General features: G+C 38.7%; 1 protein-coding gene across 1 annotated transcript in view; it reads right to left on the minus strand.

The window, feature by feature from the left end:
- Positions 1-10,792: 10,792 nt before the first annotated feature.
- Positions 10,793-20,539, minus strand: part of DHFR (dihydrofolate reductase) — a 12,862-nt gene continuing 3,115 nt past the window's right edge. Inside the window, exons 3-6 of the mRNA XM_005858092.2 lie at positions 20,040-20,145; positions 18,839-18,965; positions 16,349-16,464; positions 10,793-13,242 (exon numbers count right to left, since the gene is read on the minus strand). Coding sequence (XP_005858154.1) covers positions 13,164-13,242; positions 16,349-16,464; positions 18,839-18,965; positions 20,040-20,145 — 428 coding nt within the window. The 3' untranslated portion in view covers positions 10,793-13,163. The remainder of the gene's footprint in view (positions 13,243-16,348; positions 16,465-18,838; positions 18,966-20,039; positions 20,146-20,539) is intronic.

A 20,539-nucleotide genomic window follows, 5' to 3' on the forward strand; every position in this document is an offset into this window, starting at 1 on the left:
AACTAATTATTATATTCTTCATTATAATCATTGTATAATAGATTATTTGATGGTCTACAGATTTAAGTTGAGGATGTTCTGTCTTAAAGAATGGAGAGGTTAAGATCTAGAAAATTAAGAATTGATGTCACTTTCAGTTTTGCTTCCAATTCAAAGGAAATAATTTTAAGCATGAAATGTTAAAATGGATTATGAGGCCTGCACTAGTGGATAGAGCATTGGCCCACAGACTGAAGAGTTTGATTTCGGTCAAGGGCACATACCTCGGTTGCAGGCTCCAACCCCAGCCCTTTTTGGGGTGGCAGTGAGAGGCAATCAATTGATGTATCTTTCCCACATTGATGTTTCTCTCTGTCTGCCTCTCCCCCTCCCTTCCATTCTCCTTAAAAGTCAATGGAAAAATACCCTTGGGTGAGGATTAACAACAACAACAACAACAACAACAAAGAAAAAACCCCACCACAAACAAAAGAATGGATTATGAGGCCAACGTATTAAATGTAATAAAATCTATATCTCTAAGTTCCGTGGAAAAATACCTATGTGTCAAGGGTTCTTGAAAAAGAAAACCACTTTTTTTTTTGTTTGCTTAGAAACCCTTTGTTATGGCTGAATTTTAAGTGTTCCTTGATCATAGTTAAGATTGATTATGCTTATGACTGTATAAAAGAGTTCACCCAAGATAGTACCACAGCCACATTCTATGTAGATAGTTTTCAAAATCTTATGCAAGGCAATGACTGAAATGTAGTTTGAAAAGAACAGGAAGATGTTTCCAACATCCTAAACTCTGGTTTTCCATACTGACCAGTTTTCAGTAGGGAGTTAATCTGAGTGAGTGAAGTCACTGTCGCCACTGGTTAAGTCAGTTCTTGGAGATGGACTAGATACGTCCCTTCCTCTGATCCCTTGCTTGCTCACAATGTTCTTTCCTCTCCCATCTTCTCCTCTTTGCTTTTCTAAATCTTGCACCTCCTTGGAAACCCAGCTCACTTCCTCTATGGAGCCTTTGCTGACCATGCCAACTACTATGGAATCGCCCTGTTGTGAGTTCCTATAATGTATACATGAAAGCAATCATTTGATCCTTAGATAGTATGTAGACTTAAAACAAGTATTCCTTGCCTTCTTAGCCAAATCCTAAGCTCTTTAAGGTGCGGGGTCATGTCTCCGATCTCTGAGTCGCTGACAGTGCCACCTCAACACAGGCAGTGAACATTGGGTGACTGATCACCAACCCTACTCAGCATGGTGGGTCATTTAAAACTCTCCAGAGAGAAGAACCCAGCATGCGGAGAATAGGGCCACCTTCAGATCTCCGAGTCCAGATTCAGTCTGTGGATCATATTGGGATTCCTGAGATAACCCCATAGCCTTAGCATCAGCTAACATGAGAAGGCTTCTGTTACTTGGTACAAAGACTCGTAGACCTGACAAAATGAAATGAGATCCTATAATATAGTTGTAAAAGGAAACATGCAACTTCTCAGATATTCTTTGACGATATCAACTAATTAGAGCAGAAAGCCTCAGGGGCCACTGGAATGGATTAAATGACTCAGAAAGCTTTTACTGAGAGCTTTTTGAGTATAGGGGCATGATTCTAGGAATGTGAGCCTAGCAGATGTTTTCAGTGCCCATGTCCCATCCCCTTGGACTACCTCTCAGTTCAGCCAGGCCCCGTTACCTAAGAGTGATCTTGAGAATGCGCCTTTTAAACACTTTTCCTCCTTTCTTGCTTTAATCTCCTATTTCTGCTCCCTAGGATCGCATCCCAAATACACCACCTGTTTCCAGACCTCCTCTAGGAACTTGAACTAAGACAGAGAGATATATAGGGTATGATATTTGCCTATAGGGGTCTTATAAGTTTAGATAGAGTATTTGGACATACATTTTTAGAAAACAATAAAATGAAACTAAAAGGCATATTTTAATTAAATGACACACAAATAGTATAGATTCTACTCCATTATGGTTACTGTAGATTTTATTAAATTTTAGTAATTGTTCTTCCAGCTCTGATAGTTCTAACTAGGAAGCTTTGGTTCTTTCAGAATTATTTGTTTTTTTTTTAAATATTTTATTAATTATATCTCGCTGAAGCATTCTGTTCTCAGCTACGTATGAAGAGGTGAGATTGGGTACATTTTGTACCATATTCTTAGTAATCTATAATTATATCTTGTCATTTAAATGATATTCTATTCAACTTTACAGAGCTTAAACATTCCTTAACATTTTGCTTCTCCTAATACTAAACGGAACACTGTGGTCTTGATACAATTATCTTGAAAGTTGTCATGAGAGTAAACAAAATGAATTAAAGTTATTGTTTTGTACTTGGGGCCAACATTTTAAAGAAAAAAGATAAAGAATTTAATATTTTAATTGCAAACTAATAAGATAATATTAAGAAAAAATATGAGGAAATAACATCATCGATAGAAACATACTATCAAAATTTCTTACTTTAATGAAAAATTTTTAATGATTGGCCATATTAGAGAAATATTTTATGATAATTGTAGCACTCATAAAGTTTTGTATTCAGTTCTTTGTTGAGCGAATTTTGAAGCTTTAAGAAGTTATCTTGAGACATTAGCTAGTCACATATAGTATTCTGGAATTATAAGCACGAGATCTTCAGCAGCCACAGGATAGGGTTCTAAAGGAAGGTTGTTTTCCTGGTTCCCTTCTCAAGTCACTACTTTGTCTTCCAGCTTTGTTCATATCAGGAAATCTCAGTAGCCCTACTTATGAAAGAGATCACTATAGAATCCCTTAAAATATCAAGTTTTTAAAATGTTTTTATTATTTTCTAAGCCTTTTTGAAATACATCTTATGAAAACAGGGCATTGTTTGGATTTGTATTTCAGAATCTGGACAAGACCTTTCTTTCGTGCTACATTTTGATACTTCATTCTTCCAAGCCCTGAGACAGTAAGCATTTGTCTTAAGAGACAATGATGATGTGCCTCCCGTGGGTCTTTTACATGCTTTCAGTGGTGGGAGCTTACTGTGAACACTCCTGTTCTTCAACTCTAGGAATTTTTCTTCATTATTTTTTTTGACAATTTATCTGTTTCTATTTTCTCTCTTCTGTTTTTCTGGGCCTTCTGTTTTAATTTTTTTTTAAAATGTATTTTATTGATTTTTTACAGAGAGGAAGGGAGAGGTATAGAGAGCTAGAAAAATCGATGAGAGAGAAACATCAATCAGCTGCCTCCTGCACCCTCCCTGCTGGGGCGGTGCCCACAACCAAGGTACATGCCCCTGACCAGAATCGAACCTGGGACCCTTGAGTCCGCAGGCCAATGCTCCATCCACTGAGCCAAACTGGTCAGGGCAGGGCCTTCTGTTTTTTAGCATGTTGATCCTTGTGAATTAATCATATATGTAATTTCTCTCCTATTTTCATCTCTTTGTCCTTTTTTGTTCTACTTTTGGTAAGATTTCTTCACTTTATCTTTCAACTTCATAAGTGATTTTTTTCATTGCTAACATCATATTTTAATTAATTAATTAATTTTAACAACTGAGATTTATGGAAAATATCAAAAATACATCATATACACAATTGTCAGCAGAACTCAGGCATATAAGTAGTATAATATAAGGTGTTTTATCAAGCAGTCCATTGAATGGAGTATGCTGCTAAGGACACTGAGCATAGCCACTGTACATTGATCATTGATTTTTTGTTGTTAATATTCACCTGAGGGTATTTTTTCCATTGATTTTTAGAGAGAGTGGAAGTAAGGGAGGGAGGGAGTCGGGGAGAGAGAGAGAGAGAAAGAAACATTGATGGCAGAGAGACACATGGATATGTTGCCTCCTGCTCCCCCATTGGGGTGGGAGATCAAACCTGCAACCCAGGTACATGCCCTTGACCAGGAATCAAACTTGAGACCCTTTGATGTGTGGGCAGATACTCTAGCCATTGAGCAACACCAGCCAGGATGATTATTGATTTTAAAAAATTTTTTTAATGAGATTTAGCATTTCCAAAAACTCTTTCTTGGTATCTAAATATTCCTTTTCTATAACAGCATCCTCTCATCACACACATATATTATCTTATTTTTAATCTCTCTAAAGTTATTAATAAGATCATTTTGAAATTTTCTTTTCAATATCTCTGAATTCATATTTTCCACACCACATTCTCACAGTTTTAAATCCAGTGAAAGAAAGTCTTGAAAAATGTAAGCAGAAATTCCAGAGTTTCATCTCATTGGCCCTTATGGGCTCATCTTGGGTTATTTGCTCATTCTTAAACCAGTCACATGTAGAGTGACCACACTTTCCCAGTTGGGAGTGGATCAGTGTTTTTCACTAGTGTAGACAGAGAGTCAGTTTCAACAGAACTGAGAGTGGGAGAAGAGTGGGCTTTCAAAAAAACTAGGAGGCTGTTGCTAGGAAAAGAGCAAATATGCTTAGATGTTCTGAAACAACTTGGCCTGGAGGTCAAAAGCCAGTGCCTGAACTCCTGCAAGGACCATTTACCAGTATTCACAATTTCATCCCCAGACAACATCACTTTTTAAAAAGTCTTGTTTTATGCCAAAATCTATCTTCCTTTAGGGGTCATCCATGACCCTAGCTCTGCCTTTGAGTGTGCCCGTGAATTATGTGAAGGCAGCTCTACCAGGTCTTTCTTTTCACATTCAATATCACGTGTTGTTATTCGTATTTCTAATCTAACCGATTTTTGACTCCTTTCTCCATCTTAGACTTCTCTTTTTCCTTCTTCATTTGTGCATTTTGGTAGAGAACAAGCAGCCTAGATTATAGAGTACCATTGTTTAGTATTTTCAAGTTGATTCACATTAGTTTCTGAATATGTAGAGTTCATTAATCACTCTCTATATATTGAGCTTCTACTACAATAATTCTTAAACCTTTGTTGAACATTAGAATCACTAGGAAAGCTTAAACATTCTGATGCCCTGGCCACACCCCAGACTAACTGGGATGAGGAGATGGGAACTCTGGCACCAGTACTTTTTTAAGCTCCCAGGGTGATTCTAATGCGCAGCCAGAGAGAACAACTGCTCTACATGTGACAGATCTCCTTACAATATGACCTCAATGGTTGTAGGTTTCCTCAAGGTATTTTTTTAGAAAATGATTTTGAGGCATATCTCCATCATTTGCCTCTGGCTAACCTTGTTCACTTTCATATGGGATAACTCATCAAGTCCCATCAGAGAAAGCAACCTGGGGCACAACAGCATAATTATTGAGGTTTCTGATGAAAGTGTTTATATTAATTCTAGGTAAAATCTTGTTTCTATGTAATTTTCTCAATTTGGCTGATTACTCCTGGAGGACAGTGTCTAAGTTTATTCCACTGACCTCCTGCAGCAAGAGTAGCATTATGTTCTAGTGGGAACTGAAGAGCCTTTGAAATGATTTTCAACCAAAAATGTAATCTTATCTTTTATGACTATGAGTTAAAGGCCATCTGTGAAGCTGCTGAGTTTTGTAGAAAAGCTTCCATTTACACTGACATTTATCTTGTAATGTGGCAGTATAAAAAATTCAAAGGTTAAGGCCAGACTTGCTCAGTGTAATGTTTAAATAGCATAAATCTGCACAAAAAAGGGGTAGATTTATTATTTATGTTTAACTACAGTGTCTATTGTTGGTCATAACATTGCATTTAGGAAAATAGATTCACTGAGGAAAAAAGGAAAGGCGGGAGGTTGAGAATAAGGGAGAGAGAAGGTCTAGTGACTCTTCGTAGGAGCTGTCTTCCAATTGTCTCCTGACACTTCCTGACCTCAGAACATTTTCCGCAATTTTTACTTTGAATATTTTCAAACATGTAGAAAAGTTGAAAGAATATTGTAATGACATCTGTATATCCTTTTGTATCCTGAAGGCCTGAGAACCAGGAGAGCTGGTGGTGGGGTTCTTGTTCAAAGGCCAGCAGGCCTGAGACCCAGGAAGAACTGATGTCTCAGTTCCAGTTTGAAGGCAGGAGAAAGCTGATGTCTCTCTTTGAAGGTAATCATACAGGAATTATTTTTTCTTACTTGGGGAAAGGGCAGCCTTTTTGTTCTATTCAACCATTCAACTGATTGGATGGACAGTCTGCTTTACTCAGGCCAACCTATTTAAATGTTAATATCACCTCAAAACACCCTACTGAAACACCCAGAATAATGTTTGAACAAATATCAGAGCACGTTATTGCCCAGTATCCTCTCCTCCCTACTCTCCCAGGCTAGAAGCATAGGCATCATTTCATCTTTTTTCTTCCCTATTTCCAAAACAATCAGCAAGTTCTGTCAATTCCACCTTCTAAAGCTCTCTGGAGATGCTCACCTCCTCTCCACCCACTGTTGCCTCTTCAGTTGCAGCTGTCTCTTTACTGCCTCTCTGCCTCTGGTCTTGCCCTCTCCAATCTAGCCTAGCTCTGTCCCCCAGGATGCTGGTTGTGAAAAATAAATCTGAGATGGTTCATTCAGATCATTTTCTAAGACTAATCCAGTATTTAAATTCTCTCATGACTCCCCTCCCCAGGATCATAAGAAAAAATGGAAAAACTTAGCAGGGCCATTCAAGGTTCTATGTGATAATTTGGCCTCCATTATTTTTGTAGCTTCATAAATATTTTTGCCATTTGTTTAAATTTTATGTTCCAGCAATCCCAGAGTGTTTGCATATCTTGAAATGCCCCATAATTTCTACAACTTCTATGCTTTGCATACTATTTTCTTTGCTTAGAACAGTGGTTCTCAACCTGTGGGTCGCGACCCCTTTGGGGGTCGAACGACCCTTTCACAGGGGTCGCCTAAGACCATTGGAAAACATATATAATTACATATTGTTTTTGTGATTAATCACTATGCTTTAATTATGTTCAATTTGTAACAATGAAAATACATCCTGCATATCAGATATTTACATTATGATTCCTAACAGTAGCAAAATTACAGTTATGAAGTAGCAACAAAAATAATTTTATGGTTGGGGGTCACCACAACATGAGGAACTGTATTAAAGGGTTGCGGCATTAGGAAGGTTGAGAACCACTGACTTAGAATGTCCATAGCTCTTCCTCCCCTATCCCCTTCTTCTGCTTGAATACCTGACAAACTCCTCCTCATCCTTTAAATCTCAGCTCAGATGTTGCCTCCTCTAGGAAGCCTTCTTTGACTTGCTTAGCCAAACTAAGGTTCCCTTTTCCATATCTCATATTCCACCTTCTAACTTGTGCTTTTGTACCATCACTATTTGCTTACATGTTAGTTTCTAAAATAGGCCATGAGAATCTTGAGATCAGAAACCATGTCTTATTTATTTTTGGATCCCTAGTGCTGATGTGACTTACAGTAGATGTTCAAGAAATCTTTGAACAAAGAATGAATGAAGGAGTTGGGAGCTGTGTTTCCACAGCTGTGATCTCACTTGATCCTGGATGGTCAACTTCATGAGGGCTGATATGTATCAGTTTTGTTCACCCTGTATTCCCATGGCTGAGCACAGTGCCTGGAAAGCTCTCAATAGTGCATGGTATGGAAAAGAGTATAGAGTTTCCTCAAAAAATTAAATATTTGACCCAGTGATCCCACTTCTAGGTTTATATCCTAAGAAGCCCAAAATACCATCAGGAAGAGTGTATGCACCCCTATGTTCATAGCAGCACAATTTACAGTAGCTAAGATCTGGAAACAGCCCAAGTGCCCATCAGTAGATGAGTGGATAAAAAAGCCATGGTACAGTGAAAAAGAATAATCTCTTACCCTTTGAGACAGCGTGGAGGGACCTAGAGAATATCATCTAAGTGAAATAAGTCAGAGAAAGACAAGTATCACATGATCGCACTCATATGTGGAATCTAAGTAACAAAATAAACTGATGAACAGAGTGGATCCAGAGACATAGAAGCATGGAACAGTGTGCAGAATCTCAGAGGGAAGGTGGGGGAGGGTGGGTGGGAGGTAATTTACCAAAGACCTTGTATGCATATATGCATAACCCATGGACACAGACAATAGAGTGCTAAAGGCTTGGGGTGGGGGAGAGCTGGAAGAGGTCAACGGGGGAAAAAGGGGACATACGTAATACTTTCAACAAATAGACACTTATCTTTTTAAGTGCACGAGTGATAAGTCTGTGGGCTGGGGCAAGTGCCACTACCATAATACAGTTGAGGAAATGGGGTCTGGGAGAGGTTAATAACCTGCTCAAGTGTTTTGGGCAAGCCAGGCCTCAGAATTTCTGGCCTGCCACACTTTATGCGAAGGTAGTAGGCTGCTCAGGGCTTCTCTGGACCAGGGAGTTGATTGACTTTGTCCCATAAGCAGCCAATCCTTATTGTGCTATCATAAGGTCTAACTTTACAAAATGAGCTGGGGCAGTTATATTATAGGCTGAGAATTTGAATTATGAACCAGAGAAAAGAAGTTAGTAGTTGGGATCCCAAACAAGAGTCTTTGTGGGAGGTAGGATGGAGTTAGAAGAGGGACCCAGGGAATCAGACACAGCAGGAAAGAAAGCACAGCTGACAGTCAGCAGAGCCCCATATTCCCATTTCAGTGTGTGCATGTATCTTTACCTCAGCACCCTGTCCCACCCAGTCACTGTGAGCTGATTCTAGTGAGGGCTTGCTCCTGGCAATGAAAGTTTTTAACACGTTAAGTGCCCAGCCTGTTTTGTCTTCTGGACGGAAAGTATAGTGTCAGTCACCGGTGACTGACTGGGCGCTGAACGTGTTAAAGAACATCCCAAGTGGACCCAGGATTGAAAGCCAGGCCTTCTGTCCCTGTGTCTAGTATTCTTTCCACTATTTCAGTGCTAGGGACAGTATCTTTGCATAGATTTTGGTAGAGGGCCATGCAAAAATGTTGCATATTAAATGTATTTTAATGACAATGAACAAGGCTGTAATTGTGATGTGAGTGGGAGGAAACAGCCAATGAGGCAAACCAAATCCCCTCTCAATTTAAGCTAGCCCAGTAGGAGGATTCCAAGAAACAGAAAATAGGCCTTTACTAGTTCTTATTTACATAAGGCGCCTGCCTTCTCTGCTCTCTTTTGACCCCAATCCTGGGGAGTTTGGTGCCCACTTCCACCATCTCCACCTGCAGCCCCAGCTTGCCAGATGGGCGGGGCTTGCAAAGGGGGACAGGTTGGTAACCTGGGCATGTGGGCTTCTGCCCTTCAAGTCTCAAGGCTGCAGAGTGCAAAGAATGCCAAGATCATGATTGTTATCCACGTGTGGCCTTTTGATTCACATGCTAGTGAATATATTTCAGGTACAAATCATTCTTTCCCACCAGCTCTTTCTGCAGGTCTCCAACAAGACAATTACACGTTCCATTTAACAGTGACTCAAGGACAGATTTGAGGGCTGTTTTCCTTGTTGAAAAGTTAAAATACAAAACTCCCCCATTGCACCCCACACACATGCCTGAGGGGGCAGCAGGCTCTCCAATGCACCTGGTGGGTGCTCAGGGCTGTTTTTCAAGCACTGAATGGGCAGGATCACAACTCAGGGTAGGGACAATGGTGGCTCAGAGGGTTTGCTCACCCCCTCATTTCTCTGAAAAGAAGCATCTACTTGACAATTACCTATCTGGAGTCACCTTTTGAAACCAACTGAAAAGAGCTTATCTTATAATCAACATTTCCCAGAAATTGCTCAAGAGCCAAAGGCTATGCAAAGAAAAAGATTTTAGCAAACTAAGTTCAATGCACATTTTTGTCAAAAGCTTGCAGAGCTGCAGGCCAGCCTTTTGAATATTTTCAGATTTGATTTCCCAAAGGAAAGCTTTTAGAAGCTGCAGATACCTGGTGGCACTGATAAAAAGCAAGAGTGAGATATCCTATTGGACAAGAACTGGATATTTAGGGGCGTAAGGGAAAGTCTGAACAGAGTTCAATTTTCATTTTAAATCTAAGGTTGAAAAATTACTGAACTATGGAGGTGACAGCTAAAATCCAATCATAAATCAAAAACCCCCAGTGTAGTTGACATTCTGTTTAAACCACAAACTCTTTAAGAAAAAGCATCCTGAAAACATCACAAATGTGACATTAGTACTTAAGAGTGTTGTCTTTTTTTTTCTCCCAAAAGCTTTCTGACATAAAAAGGAAATAACTCCAAGGAGGCCTATAGCATAATCACATTTTCGACTACTTTAATTAGTTTTCTGTTAACTTGGCCAGGCTATACTACTTGGTGATTTAATCAAATGTGAATCTACCAGGACAGAAAGGCTGATGTTTCCCAATAACTGGTCTTTGGAAATTTGTGTGACTCTTGGAAATTTTGTTTTCCTTTCTACATCTTTAAGCTGACTGTGGAGATAAATTGCCATAAGAATCTTTGAAATTTTATGCAAGGTGTTCAAAGATAACAGGAAGCCAGCACTTATGAACCAGTACAACTTTTTAAGAAATAGTTTATTTATTAAAGAAATACATGAAAATGGTTATATGAAATCAAATGGTCCCAAAAGTCTAAGTGACAACTAAAAAGTCCCCTGCTCACCCTAACCGGTTTGGCTCAGTGGATAGAGCATAGGCCTGTGGACTGAAGAGTCCCACATTTGATTCTGGTCAGGGGCATGTACCTTGGTTGCAGGCACATCCCCAGTAGGGGGTGTGCAAGAGGCAGCTGATCGATGTTTCTCTCGCATCCATGTTACTAACTCTGCTATCCCTCTCCCTTCCTCTCTGTAAAAAAAAAAATCAATAAAATATATTTTAAAAAATAAAAGTCCCCTGCTCTCTCTCTCCCTAACCTCAGTTGTCCTTGATCATTTGCTTGAGTATAGATTTATCAGTTGAAAATAACTTTGTTCTCAGAATTTAAGGTACGATTCTGTTTTTTCTTTTATTCCCCTTCTCCTGCCTTCTTTCCTTCCAAGCATCTCAAATTTGGTGGGTCCAAAATTAAAATCAAACTCTATCAGAAAATCCCGTTACCTCCAACTTAAAAATATATCCTGAATCACAATTTCTTCACTATACTCAACCCCCTGGTCCAAGTTGCCATTATCTCTTACCTGAACTTATAATTGGTCTTTCTGCTTCTGTATTTTTTTACATTGTAAAATATTTAAGAAACTATGTGTGGCTTTATACTTTTTACTACATAAAAAGTAATAAGATCTTAACACACATAGTTAATCATAAACATATGGAACTGGTTTAGGTGTTTAGCATTCACTGGCCCTGTGCTTGTCAGTAGCTTATTAATGCAAACACTGGGGCTCTAGCCAACAGCTGAAGTATGTTCAGCCCATACAGAGGGCAGGGAATGGGTGACCCTGTGAACAGCCCTCAAACAATGATGAGTAGGGGATAAATACTCCAGTTCTCTTCCCCTCCATTTCCCAGATATCCCAGCAGTACCCAGCTTGTTACCCAGTGGGAATCTGCTCACTGACCTTGAACTGGCTTACCTTCCCAGTTTCACTTTTCCATATACCAACCTGTGCTTGCATTTAAATTTTAGTCTTGGGATCTGCTTTTGGGGGAAACCCAATCTAAGACAGTAATGTATGCATTTTCCTGTCACTGGCCTTTCAGGTTGTTTTTAGTTTTTCACTGTTACAAACAAGGCTGCAACATATTTCTACAAATCTCTTTATATGTAGAAGGTCTTATCTTGGTATTTATCTGTGCATAAAATTGCTGGGTCAAAGGGTGTCTGCATCTTCATTCTTAATAAATCTCGTCAGCATTTTAAAAGGCTGAGTGTCAAGTACTGGTGAGAAGGCCACCTCTGGTGCACATGGGATGGTTCCCTTTTGCAGTTTTAATGTGCATTTCCTCAATTACTAGTGGGAATGCATGTCTGTGCATGTATTTATGACATTTGTGTTTCCTCTTCTCTGAATGGCTTGCTTCTTTTTCTTATTAATATATGAATTCTAAAAATTCTGGATACTAATAATTTTCTGATTATGTTCCTTGCAGAGAGCTCCATTATTTTCTTGTGGTTTGTAAGTCTTATGCAGAACTGATTTCTATTCTGTGTGATCTCTTTTTTCTCTCTATGGAAGATTTTTAGGAAATTCCTTTTTACTCCTGATGTTCTGTATCCCAATTCTACTGCTGAATGTAAAGGGCTCAATTTATTACCTTCATTAGTTTTTCATGAAACTAAGCACATAATAGTTCAAAAAACTGAATCATAATAGACATACCTAATGCATAAAAATAATGCACCCAACTGCGGATACTATCTGTCAACAGTTACAGCATAATTTCAAATTTTAAAAAATGGTGCAACAAATACTCTTGGGTCCATCTCTTTGTTCAGGATTAATTTCTAGAGGTTCTGTGTCCAAACCCAGGTTATTTTGAATTTTAATTGATATCGTTAACTTTTACCCTAAAAAAATTTGAGCCAATTTATAAGGCAAAAAATGCTATTTCTTTGGATACCTAAAAATCCAAATATTAACATGAGGGATAAAACATGTTTTAATTTTTTAATTATGTGAAGTTTATTTTCTAACTAATTTTGGTTTCTTTTACCTTTTAATTTTAGCCATATGCTTGTTATTAGATTACCTTTTGTGTGTGAAGAGCAGCCTATGTAACATCCCATGGCATCTCACCCAAGATTACAAACATAGTTTTTAAAGGTCTCAGGCCTTTTCTTTTAATCATAAAAAAAGTAGTCTCCTACCTGCTTCTTACTATCCCTATGGAATATACTGTAGTTCTCAACTTAGTGATTCTCTGAGTGAACAGAACTTTTTTCAGAAGTGTGATATGCATAGAGTAATTCTGGTCCCTGTTTTGATTGATCTACTTCTCTTTTAATATCTAAGTTCTAATTCTTCTGTTTACAATCCATTTCTGACATTTGGACAAATTTGGCTAGCTCCTTTCTTTATAGGTAACTAATGCTACCAGGGGATTCTCCCATTGTGGTTTCTTGGCATATATTACCCTAGGCAGGTGCTAGGGACCTAATCCTCAGAATTTCTTGAGGATTCAGACAGTTATAGCAACAGATGTTTCACAAATGTTGTGGTTGAGATTAAAACTAATTAATAAAAATACATTGCTTAGAAATAATTATCTACAGATCTAATTAACAGAAATATCTTTCTCTAATGTTAAATACATAATTGTTTGGAGGGGATGGGGAACAACTTGAAATGAATCAGACAACACCTTCACATTACTCATTCTTTTCATATACTTCAAATTTGTACTTAATGCCGTTTTCCTCCTGGACATCAGAAAGAACACCTGGGTACCTATAAAAGAAATATATATATATAATTAAATAATGTATCAATTAAAACAATTTTTTAAATCAACAGTTTATTGATTTTTAAGAGAGAGGAAGAAACATAGGTATGAGAGTGCAACATCTATTGGATGCCTCCCGCATGCCCCTACTATTTATTAAGCCCACAATCCAGGCATGTGCCCTGACTGGGAATCGCACTGGTGACCTTTTTGGTGCACAGGACAATGCTCAACCAATGGACCCACACTGGCCAGGGCAATGGTCCACTGATTTTTGATAAGGGTGTCAAAACAATTTAATGGGGGAAAGAGTAGTCTTTTCAGCAAACAGTACTAGGACAACTGGATAGCCACTTACAAAAGAATGAACTTGGACCCGTTCCTTACACTATACCAGACCACAGACTTAATATAAGAGTTGATATAATTAATCTTAAAGCTGAAAAGTTCTTTTAAACTAAAATGCTACAAGTTTTCAAAATCAGGCAATTTTATGCTAAAATCACTACTACACGGTAAAGCAAATGTAATCTCTTCTTTCCATCTCCACCACTGCTATCTAAGTCCCTTCATCTTTCATCTGAACTACTGCAACTAACTGGTTTCCCAGCTTCACTTCCCTCTAGCCCATTCTCCTTAAACAGCTAGAACAACATCACTCAATTCAGAACCTACTACCCTGCATTTGGTCTGATCCCTTTGGGTCTTCCCCTTGCTCACAATGCCCTCAGTGGCTTTCAAGGCTCAGGGAACATGCCAAGCTTGTTCCCATCATTGGGTCTCTGCACTGGCTATTTCTGGTTCCTAGAATGCTCTTTCCTGCTCTAAGCATGGCTGGCTTGTCATTTAGATCCTAGTAATAAAACTGTTGTAACTAACCTCGTTATTAATTACAGGAAAGAGCAAAGGGAAGGCCAAATATTATAGGCATGTCATTTAGGCAGCTCCACCAGGAACCTAAAGCTTTACACTCCCCAGGGAGCCACTGGTCTATTCCTTGAAAATAGCTGGGGGAAGGGACAGGACAGGGAGAATAGATGCATGCCCAATAAAGTTGGGGTGTCCTTGGGAAGGTGCCTGTCAGTCTGGCCTGGGAACAGGTCATTGGCCAGAATGGGTGTGGCCACCTCAAGGGCGAGAAATTGGGGTATTTAATCCTCTAAACCAGTGGTTCTCAACCTTCCTAATGCCTCGACCCTTTAATACAGTTCTTCATGTTGTGGTGACCCCCAACCATAAAATTATTTTCGTTACTACTTCATAACTATAATTTTGCTACTGTAAACAATATGTAATTATATATGTGTTTTCCGATGGTCTTAGGCGACCCCTGTGAAAGGGTCGTTCGACCCCCAAAGGGGTCGCGACCCACAGGTTGAGAACCGCTGCTCTAAACAAATGAGTTTGCTTCCCTGGTTTCCCTTGGCCTGTTACTCTTGGCTTCTGGCTTGCAGGGCTCTCTTGCTCCTGCTCCCTGGCATTCGCCCACATGGCCGACCCCCCACACACAGTGGACTAATGGACTGCAACTAGCCTGATGTTGAAATGGACCCTGATGCAACATGGAACAGAAACTCTGGACACTGGTTTTCTTCTAGCTCTACTGAAACCCCAGCTACACTTCTTCCATGACTGGAATGGGGCTTTGGAAACGCAGGGATGTAATTCCACGCAAATAAAAATCATTCATCTTCCCATGCGAGTCTTGGAAAATTCTTTTCCTCGAGATATTGTAGGGGCCCCACCTCCAGCCCCCAGTGGGGAAAAGCATACCCCAATTTCCCAGATAACAGTGTAGACCAGTGGTTCTCAACCTTCTGGCCCTTTAAATACAGTTCCTCATGTTGTGACCCAACCATAAAATTATTTTCGTTGCTACTTCATAACTGTAATGTTGCTACTGTTATGAATTGTAATGTAAATATCTGATATGCAGGATGGTCTTAGGCGACCCCTGTGAAAGGGTCATTCGACCGCCAAAGGGGTCGCGACCCACAGGTTGAGAACCGCTGGTGTAGACATCACTCTTCAGAGGACTTCTCAGACTACACAGTATTGATCACATCACAGTACTTCAGTTCTCCACACAGCAACTCCTGATGTTTAATCTATTACTAGTAGCCTGGTGCATGAAATTCGTGCACATTAAAAGGGAATTAATTGGAGGAAATATTTTAATATTGCTATTTGCCCTTTCTCTATAATAGAGGTGTCAGAGATGAAAGAAAATTAGTAAAATGTATATGAAAATCTCCCTCCTGTCAGAGTCTGGGGTGCACCATGGGACCCAGAGTCAAGTCCCCGCCCACCTGCGTGCACCTTGAAATTGTGCGAGACCCAGACCCGGCCGGCCCCACCCCTGTCAAGCTTGGCAGGGCAGGGGGGTGCAGTCTCAGGCCCCCCATCAAGCCCCACTGGGTGGGGGGCGCAGCCTCAGTCCCCTGGCCTGGCGCTGGGCTGAGGGCGCAGCTTCAGGTGCCCTGGCCACAGCGTGAGGGCACAAGGGCGTGACAACCATTTGCATATTAGCTCTTTATTATATAGGATTTGCCACTCTAACTCTCTACTACAAAAATGTAATCTGGAGAATAGTGACTAGCATCTGTTTTGGTAAACACTCTTTCCCCAAAGCTCAGGACAGTGTTTGATGCTGAATACAATTCTCATAGAATGGACTAAGGACTACTCTAGATTTCAGTAAAATCATTAAAACTTGAACATTCCCAAGTCTGTTAAAGCAGAATTCCAAAAATTTTCTATAGTATTTGCCTATAATTACTACCCCAAATTCAATCTGAGAGACATACTCTTTCCTATAATTCTTAAAAAAAAAAATTTTTTTTTTTATTAATTTCAGAGAGGAAGGGAGAGGGAGAGAGAGATAGAAACATCAATGATGAGAGAGAATCACTGATTGGCTGCCTCTTGCATGCCTCACACTGGGGATCAAGCTCACGATCTGGGCGTGTGCCCTGACCAGGAATTGAACCGTGACTGCCTTGCTCATAGGTAAAAGGTCAACCACTAAGCCACGCTGGCTGGGACCTTTCCTATAATGATTAAGCTGTAAATCCAAGAGTGCTTCAGAATAATATATAACATTTTACTTACTCTGGGAGAAGTTTATATTTCTCCAAATCAATTTCTGGGAAAAATGTATCACTTTCAAATTCCTGCATGATCCTTGTCACAAAGAGTCGTTGATGGCCGGGCTTGCTCATGGCTTCCTTTGAAATATAACAAAAGTCATCAATTTCCTTAATTATCTGTGTCAAAAGAAACAGAACTCAAGATTTTTGTTTTAATTATATAGTCAAATTTGTACCAGGTATGAAAGAATGCTATTTAAATATCCCATTCTTTACTTTAGAGCCCCAAGAAGTAGTCTTATTTATGTTGAGAATGGCACTAATCATTATATCTAATTAGAGTGAGTTAAAATATATTCTGGCCTCTAGTTTGCTTATATGAACTCTTTTTTCATTTAATCGTTCAGTTTTGTCTTTTTTCTTTGGTGGTTGCTTAGGAATTAAGAACCCTGAATTGTCTAGTTACTGGCTATAGAAAAATTTCATATATCTATCTACACTAATAAAAGAGAAAGATGCAAATTGACCATACCTTCATGACGCCCACCAGGAGTATGCAAATTAAATCAACAAATATGGTGGGTTAATTTGCATATGCAGGCGCCACCCCAGCCACTCCGGGCCTTTGAGCAGCATGGGAAGGCAGAAAGGTGGGTCCGGGCCAGAGCGAGGGCGGTGCCGGCAGCCAGGGGAAGGAAGGCCCATTCTTGCACAAATCTTCGTGCATTGGGCCTCTAGTAAATAGATAAGATAGTACACTTTCACAAGACTTTGCCTAATAAAAATATCAAAGGCACAGTTGGTACATTTACACAAAATTTAATAATGTTTCCATTTCCCCAGGAGATAGTTACAATGCTAGCAGGTAATTTATTCTGCCTCTTGTTGCTAATGATTGTATTTGGCCTCATATTGTTAATGACTTTTCTAACTAACGCCTATAATACTGTTGATAAAAAGTCACGAGTCCTAGCTGCAGCTCCAAGAAAGCAATAACTCTGGCTTGAAAAAGAAAAAAAACACATATATAAATATAATTTTAAGTGTTTGTTATATTTAAAATTCCAAATAAGGGCACAGTTGACCCAAACAAGTAGATATTCTACCAATTCTTGCTGTACCAAAATTTAGGAAAATTGAGCCGGACTAACCACTGCAGCTTTTGAAAGTCTGTATCAAAGTTTATGATGTTTGGCAAACCTTTTCTGTAAAGGGTCAGATAGTAAATATTTTAGGCTTTGTGGGCCATGTGGTTTCTCTTACGTTTAGGCAAATGCAGCCTCAGACAATACTAAAACCAATGGCTATGGCTGTGTCCCAATGAAACTTTATTTATAAACACAGGCTAATTGACCCACTTTGGCCAATAAGAAGAGAAGCCTAAATGTTCTACAAGCTAGTGTGATGCGAGGTAGGTGGATAATGCAGAATTATAACCTGGAGGTTCTACTTCCTTATTATTTACTACACATAGATATATCAAATTATATAAATGAATTTAATTTTAAGTATTTATATTGTTTAAAAGGTTGTAGAAAAGGAACCTAAGAAACAGTTTTTGCAATCCCATCTAAGATCCTGGTATATCTCTTCTTTCTCAAATAATTTCAGTGCACATATTACCACAAGCCCCCAAAGGGTAGGAGCTGATTTTTTTCCTTCCCATAAATATTAATCTTTCTTGAGTGTTTTATTTTTATTTACTTTTCAAAAATATATTTTATCGATTTTTTTTTTCCAGAGAGGAAGGGAGAGGGATAGAGAGTTAGAAACATCAATGAGAGAGAAACATCAATCAGTTGCCTCCTGCAAACCCCCAACTGGGGATGTGCCTGCAACCAAGGTACATTCCCTTGACCAGAATCGAACCTGGGACCCTTCAGTCCACAGGCCGACGCTCTATCCATTGAGCCAAACTGGTTAGGGCATTGAGTGTTTTAAAAGTGTAGAAAAATTCCTTTTATTTTCCTCAAAATTTTTGAAAGCTGTAAGTCATTTGCTGCCAAGAAGAATGAATATTTTCTTTTACCTACCTATGACATAAAATAATGCTTTTTGCATACCCTCACATTATATGAAAATTTTTGAGGCAAAGTTTTCTGCTTTTAACAAATTCATATACTGGTCAGTGTACATCCACTGAGAGCCCCATCACTTTCTCAGTAAGAGACATTAATCCTCGAAGAAACAGGGCTAACTCAATGTATCAGTGCACATCCAGGGAATAGAAAACAGTGCAGTCCAGTATGATGCTAAGGGAAGAATTTAGAATGTTTTTTAAATTGGAAACATTAACTATGTTGAATTGGAGATAAACTAGCGAAGACTTAAAAACTTACTTTTATATTTAGTTTGCACGACAGTATCATCAAGAAGTCAAATTGACAATGTGTCTAACTTACAGCAGGGAAAATGTGCTTCTTTGATCAAGACTTAAAAAGTACATATGGCAGGGAAGCTGAAAGAAAGTAGAGTGGAAAAATTCTTTGTGTTTATAGATAACTTTACTTACCTTATAAACGGAACTGCCTCCTACTATCCAAACCATATCCACTTTATTTGTTAATTCTGGTTCCTCAATAAGTTTTAAGGCATCATCCAGACTTTTGGCAAGAAAATGAGCTCCTTTTGGAGGTTCCCTGAGGTTAAGAGAAAGAATTACATATAATTTCTACAAAAGCCATTCATACTAGTTAAATAATCTGTATGGGAAACAATAATTATAAAACTAAAATTGTTATATAAATAGGAATCCTCTCAACAATAAACAGTTAACAGCAGTATGGCCTATGACCAATAATTTAACCCACATTTGTGTATGTATAGTCCACAGTGAATCAAAAGAAAATACTTCCGATATCTTGAGATATTTATAGTGGAAAAAAATCAGAACAGTAGTTGTCTATGGAGGGATGGCTGGCCCCGCCCCCTGGTCAAACTCCAGGTCAAGGGGACAATTTGCATATTAGCCTTTTATTATATAGGACAATGAATATTCCATTGTATGGATATAGCATATTTTGTTTATCTTTGATGAATATTTGGGATGCTTCCAATTTTTAGATGTTATGAATGATGCTGCTATGAACATCTGTGTACAAGTTTTTGTGTGGTCATATATTTTCATTTCTCCTGGGTATATACCAGGAGTAGAATTGCTGTGTCATATAACTCTATGTTTAACCTTTTGAAAAAGTGCCATTCTGTTTTCCAAATGTGGCTGTATAGCATTCTTTTTAAAGCCACAACTTTAAATGACATGGAAGCTATGGTGAAGGCAAAAGCACTGGAGTTGATTTCATAGGTAGTTTTAATCTAACTCTATTAGCCTGGAGGGCAGAAAAATTCATAGCAGAGGACAACTGGCTGTACAAAAAACATGTATTTTGATTCTTTGTGCAACTGAAAAGATTTATTAATTTACATTATATAACTGATATTTGACCCTTCTGAATTGAATGAGTAATGGTTCAAGGAAACCTGCAATTCTGTTATCATAGTGAGATTTAATGCAACTTTTTAAGGTGATGAAATCACCCACTTAGGCAGCAGAATAAGTTGTAACTGCTTATTCATTTTCTGTAATCACCTATGTAGTATTAAGCAGCTTCATCAATAGCTACATTCATAGTATTTTATTTTGTCATATACTGACCTCAGCATAAGAAATGGGACATGGTTTTCTTGTGCTGAATTTATGTTGTAGTACTTACTTGAGTTCTCTACTGAGAACTAAATTAATCCTGTCCTTTAAAGGCCGATTCTTCTTGGGAATGGAGAACCAGGTCTTCCTACCCATAATCACCAAATTCATTTTACCTGTAAAATCACAGAGAGAAGAGATATATTTTGGGAGTATATATGTGTATATATATTCATATATTTGTATGTATGTATATATAATTATCATATTGACATCTAATGGAACTGCTTTACAAAAATTAAAAATTTTAACAGCCTTACCAAAATTTATCATTTATCACCCATTATCTAAATATAGTAATTATTTTCCCCTTTGGCTTTATCCAATTTATATGCAATATAGTTTTTTTTTTATTAAATCTTTATTGTTCAGATTACATTTGTTCCTCTTTTTTTCCCCCCCATAACTCCCCTCCTCCCAGTTCCCGCCCCACCCTCCGCCCTCACTCCCCACCCACTGTCCTCATCCATAGGTGCACGATTTTTGTCCAGTCTCTTCCCGCATCTCCCA

This window comes from Myotis brandtii, unplaced genomic scaffold (assembly GCF_000412655.1).
Source record: "Myotis brandtii unplaced genomic scaffold, ASM41265v1 scaffold115, whole genome shotgun sequence".
Classification (NCBI taxonomy): domain Eukaryota; kingdom Metazoa; phylum Chordata; class Mammalia; order Chiroptera; family Vespertilionidae; genus Myotis; species Myotis brandtii.